Below are 18,816 nucleotides of genomic sequence, written 5' to 3' on the forward strand. Positions count from 1 at the left end.
CCAGTATAATCTATTCTTGGGCTCCAGAATGTGAATTTCTGAAAGGCTATCCCAAATATATTCTGTGAAGTACTTACCTAAGCTACCTTCCCATCTGATTGTTCTGTCTACACAGAGGTTAAAATTATCCATGATTATAACTGTACCTTTCTGACAAGTTAACATAGTTTCATTTTTTAATACTCTATCCTGCATTCCACTCCCGAAGTGTCTTCTTGCTATTATAATTCCTTATCTCAACCCAAACTGCTTCTATTGCCTTGTTTCCTAAATTTAGGTCACATTCCCTATTCTGCCAAAACTATCATTTATTAACAGAACCACTCCTCCAACTTTTCCTAGCTTCCTGTCCTTCCTAAATGTCCTGTACTTTTCACCACTCAGAACCTAAATTGTGTCACCCTGCAGCCATGTCTCTGTAATGGTTATCAGATCTTAGTTATTTATCTCTATTTGTACTGTCAATTCATTTGTTTTGTTCCAAACACTATCTGCATTCAGATACAGAGCCTTTGACTTTTGCATAATCTCTAGCCTTGTTTGTTGGATTACTCTTTTTTTGTATTCCCTATCCTTTCCTGTAATGGTCTGTTAATCATATTCCTTTCTCTCTTGCCACATCTCGATTCTTTGATTTAGATCATAAGATATAGGAGCAGAATTTGGCCATTCTGCCCATCAAGTCTGCTCCACCATTCAATCATGGCTTATATGTATCTCACCCCCATTATCCTGCCTTCACCCAGTAACCCTTGATATCCTTAATAATGAGCACAAATTTATCCAACTCTGCATCAACACATATTTCCAAATTTGATCCCTTGCCCCCCATTATTTAAAATCCTCTCTACTTCCCCAATTATGTGGCTCACTAGAAGTCAGACCCCAGCATGATTCAGGTTTAGACTGTCCCAACTTTATGAATCCCATTTTCCTTAGTATTGGTGCCAGTGGCCCACAAACTAGATCCCATTTCTCCCACACCAGTCTTTCAGCCACACATTCATTTCTCCAATCTTATGTGCCCAGTGCCAAATTGCTCATGGTTCCAAATGTGATTACTTTTAAGGTTATCATTCTTACTTTGGCACCTAGCTCCTCATGCCCTATAGAACTTCCTTGTCCTGCCTATGTTGTTGGTACCTACATGGACAACAACGACCTAACCCTCGTCCCTTCTATTGCAATTCCCCCACAGCTCAGAGTAGATGTCCTGAACCCTGACAGACAACATGAGCTGGGCTCTTTGCAGCTGAAAAGTGTCAACACTCTCTCTCAGCCCCCAAGAATACTGTCCCCTACCACATACCTTTACAGTCCTCCCCATTTGAGGGCCTTACGGCCTCCCCCACCCCTCTATCCTCCTGGCAACTTTCAACCCTCATCCAACATGGCAGAAACAGAAGAACCTCCAACCTGTTGGACCACTTGGCTCCTGTGGGTCTGTACCAGTCCTGGAGCTGGCCTAAGTCGGCAGTCCCACCCTCCTGAACCCTCTCCAAACCAGACCATAGGGAGCAAGTGCTCTCATATCAAAAGCATTTTGCAGGACAGCAACAACATGTCGAGTGACTCAGATTTTAAACTCGAGTTGCACTGGCAACCAATGAAGTGTGGGAAACGCGCTGGGATCAGGTTCTCCCCCCAGGACTGTACACCTCAACCCAGACGGGGTGGTCGGCTGAAGGGGGGGGGGGGGGGGGGGTAACATACCACAACAAAGCCCACGGTCCTGTGATCGCCGAGTGCACCAGGGAGACGCTGAGGTTGGTCCATCTCCATGACTTGGTCTTGTTGCCCTCGACCTGTTTCGGGAGGAGGAAGCCGCTCCGCGCCCGCAGGACGAGCCGGAGGCTCTGGAAAGCCAGGGCGGACAATAGGATCGTCAGGATCGGGTGGTCCTGTGCGATCATGGCCGGAGCAGCGGCTCACAGCCGCTTCCCATTCAGCGGGGAAAGCGCCGGGGAACGCCTCTGTGTCTCTCCACCCAGGCGGGAGCTACACACACACACCCTTCCTTCCCTCCTCCTCACTCCCTTGTTAGTGCCAAAGAGACGTCCCACAAACTGTTATTCGCTGCGGCCGCTCCGCCTGCGCTGGCGAGGGACATTTGTAGCCAGCGACACATCAACAACATTAAAAACCCAAAGCCAAATCAGGAGTCGGACTCGAAAGGGCTTTTGGGGTGGAGCCTGTGTTCACACAGACAGGGGGGGAAAAAAAATCAATTCCCAACCCCGCTGTCTGCTCTAGAGAGTGAAAATGTAGGAAAACTACAGCCTGTTGGTTTGAGTGTTTAAGGCCCAGGGAAATGAATAACTGCAAACACACAAGTCACAAACAAACACAAAAAGTGCTGGAGAAACTCCGGCAGCGTCTGTGTGGGGAGAGAGAGAGAGAGAAAGCAGAGTTAACGTTTCAGGTCCGGTCACCCTTCTACAGAACGGGTAAAGTGAGGAGGTGGGTTTAAAATATAAATTAAAAATAAAAACTGAGACACCAGTTGCTCCTTCGTTGAGAACTAGATGACTGAACTTTGACATCCCCCCCAACACGCACACACAGGGGTGTGTCCCAGCTGTAAATCAAACTGCAGGGAATTATTATACAGAGACTGGAAATCAAAATGCAGGAGAGATCCAAGGGCTCAGTAAACAGCTGTGAAGAGAGGAAGTTTAGGTTGGACCTTCCGCTGGATTATTCTGGTAATGTTACATCGAGGGAATCATTTGGTGTTATTAAACAGCAGAATGAACGCTGTTGTTTCGATTTGTCACAGTCTCCTCACCCCAGAGGGAGATGAGGAAGAAAACGTTTTCCCTCTGAGGGTCGTTAATCTGTGGAATTTCCTCTCCCCCTCCACAAAGCATGGGAGACAGGTTCCTTCGTTATGCACAGGGCTGTGTTGGGTTGATTCTTGATCCGGCAATCAAATGTTAACTGGGGCGGGGACTGGGTACGCAGGAAAGTGGAGCTGATGTCCCAATCGGATGAGCCAAGAGTTTCTGAGATGGGGGAGCAGTCTCCTGATGCCCGTTGGTGCTCCTTTTTATGTCTGTCTTCTTATGCACTGTCACTCGATAAGAATGTAAAATCATCGAACCGTAGAATCCCTGCAGTGTGGGCCAGACCATTCAGCTCATCGATTCCCCCTAAGAACATCCCACCCAGACTTAATCCTTACCCCATCACTCTGCATTTCCCATGGCTAGTCCACCTAACCTATATATCCCTGGTACAACCACCTGAGGAAGGAGCAGCACTCCGAAAGCTAGTGCTTCGAAATAAACTTGTTGGACTATAACCTGGTTCTGTATGATCTTTAACTTTGAGCACCCCAGTTCAACAGCGGCATCTCCAAATCAAACAGGAAACCCACACAGATACAGGGAGAAAGTGCAAACATCACACAGACAGTCATCCAAGACTGGAATCAAACCCAGGTGTCTGGTGCTGTGAGGCAGCGGTGCTAACCACTGAGCCACCATGTCACCTAAAGTAACAGCAAAAGTAGACCATTCAGCCCATCGAGTCTGGTTCACCATTGATAATTTTCACCCTGATTGATCTGACTATTTTCACCCCCATTTCCCTGCCTTTTCCCCATGAGCCTGGATTGCCTGTGAGAAAAGGTCCTCCTCATCTCTGTTTTAAATGAGTGACCCCCTAATTGAGATCTGTCCTCTGGTCCTACGCTTTTCCACAAGGGGAACCAACCTCTCTGCACCTACCCTGTTAAACCCCCTAAGAATCATAACATGTTTCAATAAAGTCACCTTAAACTCCAATGAGTGATGATCAACCTAAGGGAGCACAGTCAATAGACAATAGGTGCAGGAGTAGGCCATTCTGCCCTTCAAGCCTGCACCACCATTCATTATGATCATGGCTGATCATCCTTAATCAGTATCCTGTTCCTGCCTTATCTCCATAACCCTTGATTCCACTATCCTTGAGAGGTCTATCCAACACTTTCTTAAATGAATCCAGAGACTGGGCCTCCACTGCCATCTGGGGCAGAGAATTCAACACAGCCACCACTCTCTGGGTGAAGAAGTTTCTCCTCATCTCTGTCCGAAATGGTCTACCCCATATTTTTAAGCTGTGTCCTCTGGTTCGGCACTCACCCATCAGCGGAAACATGTTTCCTACCTCCAGAGTGTCCAATCCTTTAATAATTTATATGTCTCAATCAGATCCCCTCTCAGTCTTCTAAACTCAAGGGTATACAAGCCCAGTTGCTACAATCTTTCAGCGTAAGGTAGTCCCGCCATTCCAGGAATTGACCTCGTGAACATAAGCTGCATTCCCTCAATAGCCAGAATGTCTTTCCTCAAATTTGGAAAACAGAACTGCACACAATACTCCAGGTGTGGTCTCACCAGGGCCCTGTACAGCTGCAGAAGAACCTCTTTGCTTCTATACTCAATCTCTCTTGTTATGAAGGCCAGCATGCTATTAGCCTTCTTCACTACCTGCTGTACCTGCATGCTTACCTTCATTGACTGGTGTACAAGAACACCCAGATCTCTTTGTACTGCCCCTTTACCTAAATTGATTCCATTTAGGTAGTAATCTGCCTTCCTGTTCTTGCCACCAAAGTGGATAACCATACATTTATCCACATTAAACTGCATCTGCCATGCATCTGACCACTCACCTAACCTGTCCAGGTCATCCTGTAATCTCCTAACATCCTCCTCACATTTCACTCTGCCACCCAGCTTAGTATCATCAGCAAATTTGCTAAGGTTATTACTAATACCATCTTCTATATCATTAATATATATTGTAAAAAACTGCGGTCCCAGCACTGATCCTTGCGGTACCCCACTGGTCACTGCCTGCCATTCCGAAATGGAGCCGTTTATCACTACTCTTTGTTTCCTGTCAGCCAATCAATTTTCAATCCAAGTTAGTACTTTGCGCCCAATACCATGCGCCCTAATTTTGCTCACTAACCTCCTATATGGGACTTTATCAAAAGCTTTCTGAAAGTCCAGGTACACTACATCTATTGGATCTCCCTCGTCCACCTTCAGAGTTACATCCTCAAAGTCCTGGAATAGTTCATGGGTTCTCCTGATTTTACCTTGTTTAAAGTCAAAAGGGGAACGTTTCCCAAAGGCAAGAAAAATGAAAAACGTGGAAATGAATACACTGGCTTTCCTGGAGTTCCATATAAGATGAATGGGACCAGTATGTATCATACCGCACAACCCAGATGGCCTCCTTCTTCAAAGACCGCAATTTCCCCCCAGACGTGATCGACGATGCTCTCCACTGCCATCTCCTCCACTTCCCGCTCCTCCACCCTTGAGCCCCGCCCCTCCAACCGCCACCAGGACAGAACCCCACTGGTCCTCACCTACCACCCCACCAATCTCCATGTACAGCGCATCATCCGCCGTCATTTCCGCCACCTCCAAATGGACCCCACCACCAGGGATCTATTTCCCTCCCCTCCCCTATCAGCCTTCCGAAAAGTCCACTCCCTCCGTGACTCCCTCATCAGGTCCACATCCCCCACCAACCCAACCTCCACTCACGGCACCTTCCCCTGCAACTGCAAGAAATGCAAATCTTGCACCCACACCTCCCCCCTTAATTTCCTCCAAGGCCCCAAGGGATCCTTCCATATCTACCACAAATTCACCTGCACCTCCACACACATCATTTACTGCATCTGCTGCACCCGATGTGGCCTCCTCTATATTGGGGAGACAGGCCGCCTACTTGCGGAACGTTTCAGAGAACACCTCTGGGACACCCGGTTCAACCAACCCAACCACCCCGTGGCTCAACACTTCAACTCCCCCTCCCACTCCACCAAGGACATGCAAGTCCTTGGACTCCTCCATCGCCAGACCATAGCAACATGACGGCTGGAGGAAGAGCGCCTCATCTTCTGCCTAGGAACCCTCCAACCACAAGGGTTGAACTCAGACTTCTCCAGTTTCCTCATTTCCCCTGCCCCCACCTTGTCTCAGTCCCAACCCTCGAACTCAGCACCACCTTCCTAACCTGCAATCTTCTTCCTGACCTCTCCGCCCCCATCCCCACTCTGGCCTATCAGCCTCACCTTAACCTCCTTCCACCTATCGCATTTCCAACGCCCCTCCCCCAAGTCCCTCCTCCCTATCTTAGCCCGCTTGGCACACTTTCCTCATTCCTGAAGAAGGGCTCATGCCCGAAACGTCGATTCTCCTGCTCCTTGGATGCTGCGTGACCTGCTGCATTTTTCCAGCAACACATTTTCAGCTCTGATCTCCAGCATCTGCAGTCCTCACTTTCTCCCAGTATGTGTCATTCATAAGTTTTACTGTTTTTTTCCTGTAGGGTTTGGAGCTCCTTGTACTGGCAGTGGATATACTGGGAACATCAAGAAATGAAGAGGAATCTTTCCACTGTCTGTGTGGAACATCAAGTTATTGGAGTTGGGAATATTCGGTGATTGGAATGCCACATTGATTTTTCAGATAGAATTCCATTGACCCTTTTGGCACTCAAATCAGCCAGGTGAGGGAGAGTGGTGGTTGATGGAACTGTTCAGGCTCCCTTTCAAGGCAGAAGTGGCAATCCTTCAGACCTCCCTGATCGGGGATGGATGTGTAGAAAGATTGCACATCCATGTTGAAGAGGAGGATATTGGGGCCAGGTTCCTGAGAATTGTGGATCTGATATAAAGGGTGAGAAGGATCACAGATGTAAGTAAGCTCAGACTGAATAAGGGGAGGTAAGAAGAAATAAGTGCTATGAAGTGGGAACAGGCTGAAGTGATGGACTCGCAGGCCAGTGACCTTCTCACTTTGAACAACTTCTTTAACTTATCTCACTCTTTCCAAGACAAATGTATGGCTATGGGTAAGCCCTACATCCCAGTTATGCATGGTATTTGTGGAATATTGCTTATTCCAGTCCTCCCACAGTTCTTCCTCCAATACATTGATGACAACATTGTTGCCACTTCCTGCTCTTGTCCAGAATTGAAACAAGCATCAGTTTTGCTTCCAATTTCGTCTCTTCACCTGGTCCATCTCTATGTATTCCCTGGCTATCATTGACTTCACATTTTCCATGTCTAGTGATAATCTGTTAGCCAATACAACTGACCAACTACCACTGTTACTTCAACTACACTTCCTCACACCCTACTTCCTGCAAGGACTCCATTCCGTTGTTCCAGTTTCTCGGTTTGTGTCACACCTGTTTCAACAATGCCACCTTCCACAGGTGTGCCTCTGACATGTTCACATTTTTCCTCAACTAAGGATTCCCCTCCCCACCATGGTAGAGTGAGTCCTCAACTGTGTCCAACCCATTTGTCTCCCACCTCTGCCCTCACCCCTTCCCCTCTCAGAACAGTTATAGGGTTTAGGGTTCTCCTTGTCCTCACTTTCCACCTCACTAACATCCACGCTCAAAAGATCACCCTCCACCATTTCTGTCACCTCTAGCAGGATGCCATCACCAAATACACCTTTCCCTTTCCTCCACTGTCACATTCTGCAGGGAATGTTGCATTAGTGACAGCCTGTTTCATTCCTCCATCATTCCGAACAAATTTCTTACCCCGCCCACATGGCACCTTCCTGTGCAACATAGAATGCAACACTTGCCTTTTTGCTTCATGTTTCCTCACTGTCTAAGGCTGCAAATACACCTTTCAGGTGAAGCAGTGGTTAATTTGTACTCCTTTCAATTTAGTCCACTGCATTTGCTACTCACAATATGTCACTAACACCTATTTTGCATATCAGTTGGCTCCTTTATTACCATCAGCATTCCCTTCATCTTTTGCTCGGGGCATCTGTTACTTTTCTCTTCCCCTTTATCACAGTGTAAAAAGTTAAAAATCACAAAACACCAGGTTATAGTCCAACAGGTTTATTTGGAAGCACTAGCTTTCAGAGCACTCGACTTAAAAGAGGTTCTCAAATTTACATATTAATGAACTGAAACCTGCAACCCATTCTAAAAGATGAAAGACTTAACAACAATCTAGGTTTGTCCAATATATCATTTCAGTCACATGACACTGTAATCTTTTGCTATATATTCTGTGTCTTATGATCCTGCTCCACAACCACCTGATGAGGAGCAGCACTCCGAAAGCTAGTGCTTCCAAATAAACCTGTTGGACTATAAGCTGGTGTTGTGTGATTTTTAACTTTGTCCACCTTAGTCCAACACCGGCTCCTCCACATCACAGCGTTGAAAGCATAATTTCCAAGCCCTCTCCAGGTCAAAAAAAAACAGTCATTAACAAGACGCTAAACATCTGAAAAAACTTGTGATATATATTATTCTCCACTAGACGGAGACAGCACTGTTCTGAATTTTAGACAGCACAGTGGGGTTAATTAAAGCAGAAGTGTGCTAAATGTGTTTTTTTAGCATAAAGTGGCAAGTCTTTGTTACTCGTAGTATACTGACTTTGAGATTGAATACATTATACTGAGGAGTCAAGTAGAATGCAACATGATCTGCTGATTAGCTAAATGCACTAAAATCTGCAAAAGAATAGTTAATTCCTGAGTGTAATGTCTGCACCTTTAATGCTTTTTTATTTCAGATTGGCCTACATTAAAATGCAGGTACCGGTATACTGTATGCACAGGTATCCCTGCACTAATCCATGTCCATAATCATAATTCGTTGCCTATGAAATAAGAGGAACTTTATGGAAATTTTGGAATAATTAAATATGTGAATGTCCCTTGTTGTTCTGCACATAAGGACTATCAGCTAAAGCACTAGTATTAAATTGTTAAATTGATGCATAGAACAAACAAATAATTTTCAAACTCATGAAATTGACATCATAGATGTGTATCAATAATGGGTGTGAATATCACATCGATCATGCAGCAAAAATGTAATTACAAATTTGTAAAATTAGGTGAATGCATTGGGAAAATGTGTAAAGGAACCTGGTCATTACAATTCACAAACTACAAAGTTCTGGTCTTCACACTATAAAAAAAAATGTGGGCATAGACTGGAGAAGGTGCAAATCCTATTTATAAAGTTGACAATAAACTGTCTGATTATATTCAGAAAGCAATCAACAGAATAGGGTTTCTACAAAAGAGAAAACTTTTAAGGAGACTGGAGAGGGAGTTTAAAATTATGATGGGTTCTACAGAGGGTTAGATGTGGAGAGAAAAATAAAGGCCATTCATACAGGATTGTGAAAAAAACAAGCGTACAGGAAATAATGAGAACTGTCTTTGCTCAGATAGCAGTTCGAATGTGGAATTTCCAACACAGGACAGATTGGGACAAATAGTTCTTCATTCTGGTGCTTGTCCACTTGATCTGCTAACATGTGCTACTAACAACTAAGGCCACAACACTTCCACTTAGCTTTAAGGTCAAATTCACTTAGCTCATATGCAACTCTCCATTCTTGCTTTTCTCTCCACCTGACCATCTCCAACATCATGCTTATTGAAGTTCCCACGTCCATGCCAAAAATGGACATTTAGAATTCTAAGCTGACACCATGTTAACTACAAGCCAGCTTCCTCCCACTGCTAGCAGATACTGGGAAATTGAGGGATTGGATTCTGTTTTGAGGGGGTACAGCATGAAAAGCAGCCTATTGTGACCATAGTATTGAATACATACTCAGAAAGAACAACATATTACTCATAGCTTAAAATTATTTTAACATCCCACCACAGTGACTCAGACTTTAACCCTGGACTGTTTCATTTTATCTCAACCATGGTGCTGTTTACAATCATATCATCATCCTAATCTTTCCTGGACCTGTGTAAGCTGAATTCTCTGCGTCTCAGAGCCAAAGGGTGTGGTGCTGGAAAAACACAGCCAGTCAGGCAGCATCCAAGGAGCAGGGAAGTTGACGTTTCGAGCAAAAGCTGTTCATCAGGAATGAGGCTTGTGGCCCAAGGGGGCTGAGAGATAAATTGGGGGTTTGGGGGTGGAGGGGTCGGGGAGATGTTGGGGAAGGTAGCTGAGATCCTTGTAAAGGGAGGAGGAGAACTTCTTCAAGGTAGGCATCCTTGGAAGAGACTTTGCAGTCAGGTTATAATCAACTAGGAGAAAGTGAGGACTGCAGATACTGGAGGTCAGAGTCGAGAGTGTGGTGCTGGAAAAGCTGAGCTGGTCAGGCAGCATTCTTTCCTGATGCTCGTAACATCGATTCTCCTGCTCCTCAGATGCTGCCTGACCAGGTGTGCTTTTCCAGTACCACACTCTTCACTCTGATCTCCAGTATCTGCAGTCCTCGCTATCTCCTAGTTGATTATAACCTTACTGCAAAGTCTCTTCCAAGGATGCCTACCTTGAAGAAATGCTCCTCCTCCCTCTGCAAAGATCTCAGCTACCTTTCCCCAAGTCCCACCCTACCTTCCATTTATCTCTCAGCCCCCTTGGGCCACCCTCTCATTCCTGATGAAAAGCCTATGCTTGAAACATCAACTCTCCTGCTCCTCAGTTCTGCCTGACCGGCTGTGCTTTTCCAGCATCACACTCTTCACCTCTGAATTCCCTGGATGCTCATTCACAGGCTCAGGAGCCCTTTACTTCTATCACCCTTTGTTCTCTCTCAGGCACTTCACCTCTCCCCAACCTGTTATCCAGTCTTGCTGTAACAAAATCCAAACTGAGCATTTGCTTGGTGAACAGTGAGCTTCTGTCCTCTGCAATGATCCACTGAGAACCTTGCCCCACTCCACAAGAGTGCCCCACAAGAACTGGCACCATGTCTTCTCATTGTTGTTCAAAATGATGACCCCTCGAAGTGAGGCTGAACCTTACAACATCAGTGAGCAGAATTTCGGAGGAGAGGTAGCACCAATTCCAACAAGTCCTGACGAAGCTATCCCAACAGTCACTGCATCAGAGGTCAGATCAGTTTTCCTTCATGTGAATCCAAGGCAAGCGATGAGTCCAGACGGAATACCAGGCGATGCACTCAGAGCATGCGCAGATCAACTGGCAAAGGTCTTCTTGGACATCTTCAACCCCTCCCTGCAACAGGCCACTGTCTCTGCCTGTTTCAAGAGGCCAACATCATCCCTGTGCCTAAGAGGGCTCATGCAGCATGTCTGAATGACTATTGCCCAGTGGCCCTAACTTTGATGATCATGAAGTGCTTTGAAAGGCTGGTTATGGCATTAAAAAAACCCAGCCTCCCCACTACTCTTGACCCACTCCAATTTGCTTATCGGACCAACAGATCCACCTAAGATGCCATATCACTTGCCCTTCACTCCTCCATAGGACATCTTGACACCAAGAACAGCTACGTAAGAATCCTACTTATTGACTACAGCTCAGCCTTCAACACTATTATCCCCTCGAGACTGATTACTAAACTTAGTGATCTTGAAATAAGCCCCACTCTCTGCAACTGGATCCTCAGTTTCCTGATCCACAGGCCACAATCGGTGAAGATTGGGGACAATATTTAATCCTCACCAACACTCAACACTGGAGCCCCTGGGGGGGCTCCAGGGGTGCATACTCTGCCCCTTACTGTACTCACTGTATACCCATGACTGCGTCGCCAAATACCAGACTAATGCCATTTACAAGTTCGCTGATGACACCACTATACTCGGTCGAATCTCAGACGGCGATGAAACAGACTATAGTTGGGAGGTGGAAGACCTGGAAAAATGGTGCACTGAGAATGACCTAGCTCTCAATTCCAGGAAAACCAAGGAACTCATTATTATCTTTCGGGGGATGTTAATCATGCCTCCCTACACATTAACAGCACAGAGGTGGAATGAGTGGAGAGTGTCAAGCTCCTGGGAGTGGTCAACCACAACAAGCTTTCTTGGTCTCTTCATGTGGACACACTGGTTACAAAGGCCCAACAACACCTCTTCTTCCTCAGGCAGCTGAGGACATTTGGCATGACAGCGAATACCCTCACCAACTTTTATAGGTGCGCCACCGAGAGCATTCTGTCTGGATGTATCACTACCTTGAATGGCAACTGTACCATTCAAGATTGGAGACGGTTACAGAGAGTGGTGAACTCGGCCCGGACAATCACAAAGGCCAACCTCCCATCTATAGAATCCATCTACCAGGCCCGCTGTCACGGAAAGGCTGCCAGCATTCTCAAAGATCCATCCCACCCTGAAAATGTTTTTTTACAACCTCTACCATCAGGGAGAAGGTACAGAAGCCTGAACATACGCCCCAGCCGGCTTCGCAACAGTTTCTACCCTACTGCTGTTAGAGTACTGAATGGACTCACAAGATCTTAACATTTGCCTACACCTGTGTTTTTGTTTTTGCCACTGTTTAACTATTATTTACTTATCTATGCTAGTTAACTCTGTGATCTGCCTGTATTGCTCACAACACAAAGCTTTTCACTGTGTCTCGGTACACATGATAATAAATTCAATTCAGTCTAACTTTTCTGAGGAGTAGTTATCTACTTCATGGCATCCTTTAGTTTTGAGCATTTAGTGTATATTCATCATAAGCATGACAGAATTGTAAGCAAAATTGCATAATTGCAAAGAGAAAGCATTCAGGTAAGTCATTATCATTTTGATTAAGGTCTTTATAAGTCAAGAGGATCAAACCATATTTAAGTCTATGTAATCAATTGCAGGTTCATAATTGGCAGCTTTATGTGATGGACCAGTGTTTCAATGCAACAAGGAAGGAATATGTGACAAGCTAGCAAAATAAAGTTCTTAGAATGGGAAAGGAATTAATTAATGAGGAATTTGGCTTCTTGACTAGGTTGTTGATAAAATAAAGATCATTAATTTGATTTAATGAGAGAGTTTTTGAAATTTAAGGATGGGTTATGGTATACACTTAATGAAAACACAATGCAAAACCATAAATTTTGTTCCACAGAAGTAAAAATATAATTTGTCTATGTGGTGTTTCTACAAGATTTCCTTAATCGACCTGTTTTGAGATATTTTTACATACCTCCAGAGCAGGTGGGATTGAACTTGGGTCTCTTCTCTCAGAGGTAGGGACACTACTATATAATTGCACTATTTGATGTCTCTTTTGTACTTTCTAATGAAGCTGATCTGAGACATTATTATCCACCTCTGGAGCAGGCGGGACTTGTACCCAGGCTGCCTGGCTTAGGGATAGGGACACTACCACTGTATCACAAGAGCCCAACTTGACATCTCTTTAGATAATCTATAATCTTGTACTTTTGAGTGCACCTGAATTAGTTGAGTAACATTCCAACGTTGGAAGAAATTGTGTTTCGTATGAGGCACTAAAACTAATGTGCATACCACTTTAACATTAACTGCCTGAATATTGCTGCAGAGCATTAAATGCAGACATTCCAGGGCAATGGTTACTGAACTGTATGATTTCATGTGAGTCAACCTGCAAAGCTCAGTCCAATATCAGCACTGCTTTGCCTTTGGCCTTTAAAGTCGTGACAATTGTTAAATTTTTCCATCTCAGATCCCCATCTCAGGTTGAACAATTTCTTGATATGGCATGTGATGCAGAACATTTAAAAAACTGCTAAATCTTGAGTTCCAGTGGATGTACTTTGGCACCGACCCTCAGCAGTGGATATCCAGATGACAACATCCCTCTTTTGAAACGGCTAGAGTCCCAAGACTACAGAATAATAGCTACTTACAAGGGTGAGTCCATTTGGGCTCTTTCAGGCTCAGTGATGTCCTGATGAACAGGAGATGACTTAGTCCGTGTGCAGACACTTTGTAAAGTTACTGAGGCTATTGTCCTTGTTCATTCAGATGCTCACAGAGTTGTGCAGGTCAGCGTTCAAGCTCTGTTTCTTGGAGATGCCAAACCAGATGGATTTCTAGAATGAGTGTTGTGGCTACTCCTTTCACTATAGCTGATTCCAATTGGCATGGCAACCAAAAGGGCAACAAAGTGATACATCAAAACCCATGCGAAAACTAATTTGCTTATTAGGTGGGATATCTGGGGCCTAAATAAAACCTTCCTGCACAGAGTCGGCCAGACTAAACACAACCTGTGGTAGCTCACTGAACTGTAATTTACCACAACATCCTTCTCCCATTAGAATGCTGAAACCCTCCATTCCTTGAAAACTGGTTCAGCAACTTCAGATAGTTTAAATATATTATTAGTGGATGGTGCCTCCCTATTATCCTCTCTATTAAATGTATAAATGAATATGTATTAATGGATGGTGCTGGTATGTGTGTGTGTGCGTGGCACAGGGTGGAATTCCAGTGGCTAGCAGAAAACATATGTCACACTAAATGCCATTAAATATTTTGAATGTTTATGTGAAGGCAGCCAGGATACACAATGTGTCCCATACAATTGAAGAGGTATATATGATGGAAGCTGATCTGTACTAACTTAAGCTAGTCGAACTGACAAACCTTGAATAGAGAGAGGAAAACTCAACAACAGTCTCTGCCCAGCTAGGCTTGGAGTTCCCTCACGTAGGGTGACAGGACTGAACTCAACCCTAATGTTCCTTGGTCAATAGAGCTCACTGTCACTCAGTGCCCAAGCTCCCTCATGAAGAAAGACCACTTTAAACCTTGTGAAAGAATAAACCATAGTGAGAAATGAGGCAGTGCCTTTCTGAGGATGCATCACAGTGCAAAACATCCAGTAAATGATCTAAAATAACAACAGGAAGTGCTGGAGGAACTCAGCAGGTCTGGCAGCAACTATGGACAGAAAAGCATAGTTAACATTTCAAATCTATTGATTCATCCTCAGAACTTTTCTCTCTCCACAGATGCTGCCAGACCTGTTGAGTTTCTCTAACACCTTATGTTTTTATTTCAGATCTCCAGCATCTTCAGAATTTTGCTCTCCTTAGAGAATAGACCTCAGCTCGTCAATAGGAGCTGGAATAAACTCAAGAGCCCAGGGGTGGAAGGATAATTTGTTCATTCACTCACAAGGGAGTGCCATAGGGAACGGTTTATTGATCATTTTACTTGAGTGTGAAATTTGGTGTCTATGGTTTAAAATGTGCTGTTTGTTCAGTAACCTGTGATTTTACGTCCCACATGGTTATAGTAGTGTTTAAATTCAGATTACTTGATAACATCATATAGAAGAAGTATTATTTAAAAGTCAGTACAATGTTACAAAGCATATTCTTCATCCTTATCTGCTATTGCATTGACTGTATTTATATTGTTTGTGTAATAGCAACTTTAACACAGAAACTTGTGTTAAGTGACTTTACAATTTGATGATTTGGAGATGCCGGTATTGGACTGGGGTGGACAAAGTTAAAAATCACACAACACCAGCTTATAGTCCAACAGGTTTAATTGGAAGCACACTTGCTTTCGAGCGACGCGCTCCGAAAGCTAGTGTGCTTCCAATTAAACCTGTTGGACTATAACCTGGTGTTGTGTGATTTTTAACTTTTTACAATTTGATGTTTTGGTGGCCTGTCAACCTCTGAATCATACAAATCACATTTTCCCTCATGGATAATGCAGTGGGGTATTTGGCTCCACTCTACCATGCAATCATTTCAGGTAAATAGAGACTTAAAAGGAAGTTGGCACTGCTTCCCCAGTAGTTTAGGGAATAAATACACAGCTTTCTGCATTTGGAGTAAAGAGGAGAGGTCCCAGCTTCACCTGCTCTTGTGCAGGGAGCAGCTGATCTGTGTTAGAGCAGCAGGCAGAGCATTGCAATTAGCCAGAGTGCCTCAGGTTAGGCAGGAGAAAATCAATCAGGGATCCTGCTCTGGATCACTATCCCCTGGAGGTATGGGCATAAGTACCAGGTGAGGCAAAGACTTGGCACAGCTGCAATGCCCTACCTCCACTACATGAATGAACTTGTTGCACTCCCAGATAAACTCAAACTTAAAGGTTCAACAAATTGGCTCAGGTATTGTAGTATGTCTGACCCATGTCAAACTATACTTTTGTCACAGCTTTAACACAAAGAAAGTCAAACATTGGAGGAAGGAATCCTTTAGTAAATTCAAACTGCATTTACAAAAGCACCAGTTTTGAAGAACATGGCAGCATTAAAAGAGGGAATTTGAACAGGGTGAAGAAGACTGAGATATCTTTAAAAATGGAATTTAAAAAGATACAATTTCCTCATCTTCTTTCTGACTGCATTGAACACGGGGAAAGAGCAAAGCAACTTGAAGTTGATAGTGTCATTTTAAATAAATATTTAATAAAGCTTTCAATCACCTAATTCTCGACAAGAGAAAGGTACTTCAGAAATGTTGGCACTGACTGTTAATATGAAAATATCAACAACAATTCATTCTGTGTAAATCCAATGCTCATTTTTTGGGCTATAGTACAATCACAGTGAAACAATGAAGCAGAGAAGCAATATAATTAATTCACATTTTTAAGAATTCAGAGATATAGAACTAATGTCCTGTGAAACAAGGAAGGGAAAGAGAGTACTTCTTTTAATTTCTGTTCTCTATTTAAGGAGCTAACATGTATTGGGATATAGTTCCAATATGTGTTCCTGCAGAATCAACAACAATGCACTGAACACTGTGTCTAAATGATCAAAACGTGTCTCCCCTGCCAGGTCCCATTTCTTCAACTCTCAAATGACCAGTGCCCAGGTGAAGACACAGAAGAAACCACAAGGCCACTCTGGAAGCCTTCTTGCAGTATGGCAGCATTGGGAGGAGCTTGCTATCAATCTGACCACATGGTGTTAACATGTCCATAAAGTTGCATCACACTTTGATTCCAAAGACTATAACGATGAGGCAGAGCAGCAGTAGAGATAAAGAAAGGGGAAGAAAATTCTACAGTCCAGATCCCACCACTTTGTGGGCTGTTCTAACATGGGCGTCCAAAGATCTGAAGGGTGAGAATCAACTTGGTCTCGCACATGAAGACTCATGGCAACTCAAGTAGACCTCATCCTTGAATCAAGTAACAACTTAAGATGACACTTTGATGCTTCTCCCAATCTTTCTGTGAGAAAATCAGCATGCTATTTGATCATAACAAAGATAATATAGTCGAACCTGATTTTATTCTCACCTAAATTTCATGTGAGGATTCACTACCTGACTGTGCATGCCTCTCTGATTTGTCTCCCCCATAATCATAGGGTATTAAAACCAGTTGCAGTGACCATATCTCCATTCTGATTCAGTCAGTCATCAAAAACTAAAAAAAAACAAAAGAACTGCAGATGCTGTAAATCAGAAACAAAAATAGAACTTGCTGGAAAAACTCAGCAGGCCTGGCAGCATCTGTGGAAAGAAATCAGAGTTAACATTTTAGGTTGAAGGCTCAGTCAGCCCAAAATGTTAACTCTGACTTCTCTCCACAGATGCTGCCAGACCTGCTGAGTTTTTCCAGCAAGTTCTACTTCTGTCACATAAAATCAAAATCTTTCCAGTCCGTAAGGATCAGGTCCACACTAAATATTCAAGGTAACAGATAAGCCAGTGATGGAATCAAAAGAGTGCTGAGGAACCAAGAGAGAAAATGTGAGAGAAGCAAAGATGGACTTTATCACAGACTGGCACAATTCCCGCTTGTTAATTTTTATTATACATTTACAGTGAAGCATTGCTGGGTTTTAATACTTCCTTATGTTGGAGTTGTAAGTTATCCTCCTGAGAGTAAATCACAGACTCCCAATGCAACATTAAACACACAGTGTTGTTTTTCAGAAGTGTAAAACTTTCCATTGTTTTTTTAAAAATCTTTTGTAATTTATTGAGGTTCAGTTATTCATTTATGCATACCTAAGGTGTTGCAATGTTGCTAATGCTAATATTAATTATTCAATAAGTCACATTAACCATGCAGCCTTACATAAAGCTAACACATTTATGACAGTTTACCAAAAATATTTTTATTTAATTCTGTTTTTATTAAATCTACACAGCAGGTATAATGGTGTTGTGGTGGCATGGAAATGTGGATGGGGATTTATGTGAGCCTCCATTCATTGCACTTGATGCAAACGCCAGGAATCCCCCACCAGAATTAAAGAGGAGCTTCACTGTGGTGTATTAATACATTGAAATGCTACCTGGAGTATGTGGACTCTTGTTCCCACCACCTTCCATTCCGCCCCACACGCGCGCACACACACACTCCCACTCCTCCCTAAAAGGTTCAGGTTAGCTTTTGAATTGTGTTTCTGATACAGTTTTCTGGTCTTGTTATTTTACTTTTGGCTAACTCTGTGCTTGATGAGGTTTTGCAGCACTCAGTATTGTGAAAGACCTATGTCTAGATTACAGTGGTGCTGGAAAAGCACAGCAGTTCAGGCAGCATCTGAGGAGCAGTAAAAAACGACGTTTCGGGCAAAAGCCCTTCATCAGGAATACAGGCAGAGATCCTGAAGGGTGGAGAGAGTTTTTATCTGTGAAAGACCTATTCCTAACATCATGGCTATCTCTATGGGAATCCCAATTTAACTCAATGAGTTGATTAGAAAGAGGAAGAGATATAGAACTTCTCGGTACTTCTGAATGTAGGCTTATACCTGTGTTCTAATAATGTTTCCTGTAAATAACTAGATAACTCTGTTTTAGTAATTCAAAGCTAATTATTAGGTAAGACACATTTGAAATGGCTATCACAGAATCTTGTATCTGCACCTGAAAGGACAGACAGTGCATCAGTCTAGAAGTCTATCAAAAGGTGGCACCTTCAACAATGCAGAACTCCCTCAATACTGCCCTGGATGTCATCCTCAAATCTTTGCTACGGCACTTGTGGCCATGACCTGGCCCAGAGTTATGAATTATATCAGCTGAACCATGATGCAATATATAGGCTCGACATATCACTTCAGAGAAGGTGACTGCCTGTTTGCCTGATTGCGCGTTAA

The 18,816-nt window shown here is 43.7% G+C and overlaps 1 protein-coding gene across 1 annotated transcript in view; it reads right to left on the minus strand.

Moving 5' to 3' along the window:
* The window catches only part of tlcd1 (TLC domain containing 1), a 45,861-nt gene extending 43,774 nt beyond the window's left edge, over positions 1–2,087 (minus strand). Inside the window, exon 1 of the mRNA XM_043718393.2 lies at positions 1,714–2,087. Coding sequence (XP_043574328.1) covers positions 1,714–1,913 — 200 coding nt within the window. The 5' untranslated portion in view covers positions 1,914–2,087. The remainder of the gene's footprint in view (positions 1–1,713) is intronic.
* Between the last annotated feature and the right edge of the window lie 16,729 nt (positions 2,088–18,816).

The sequence above is a fragment of the Chiloscyllium plagiosum genome, unplaced genomic scaffold (genome assembly GCF_037043375.1).
Source record: "Chiloscyllium plagiosum isolate Xiang-an unplaced genomic scaffold, Cpla_swu_hap1 HiC_scaffold_31, whole genome shotgun sequence".
Classification (NCBI taxonomy): domain Eukaryota; kingdom Metazoa; phylum Chordata; class Chondrichthyes; order Orectolobiformes; family Hemiscylliidae; genus Chiloscyllium; species Chiloscyllium plagiosum.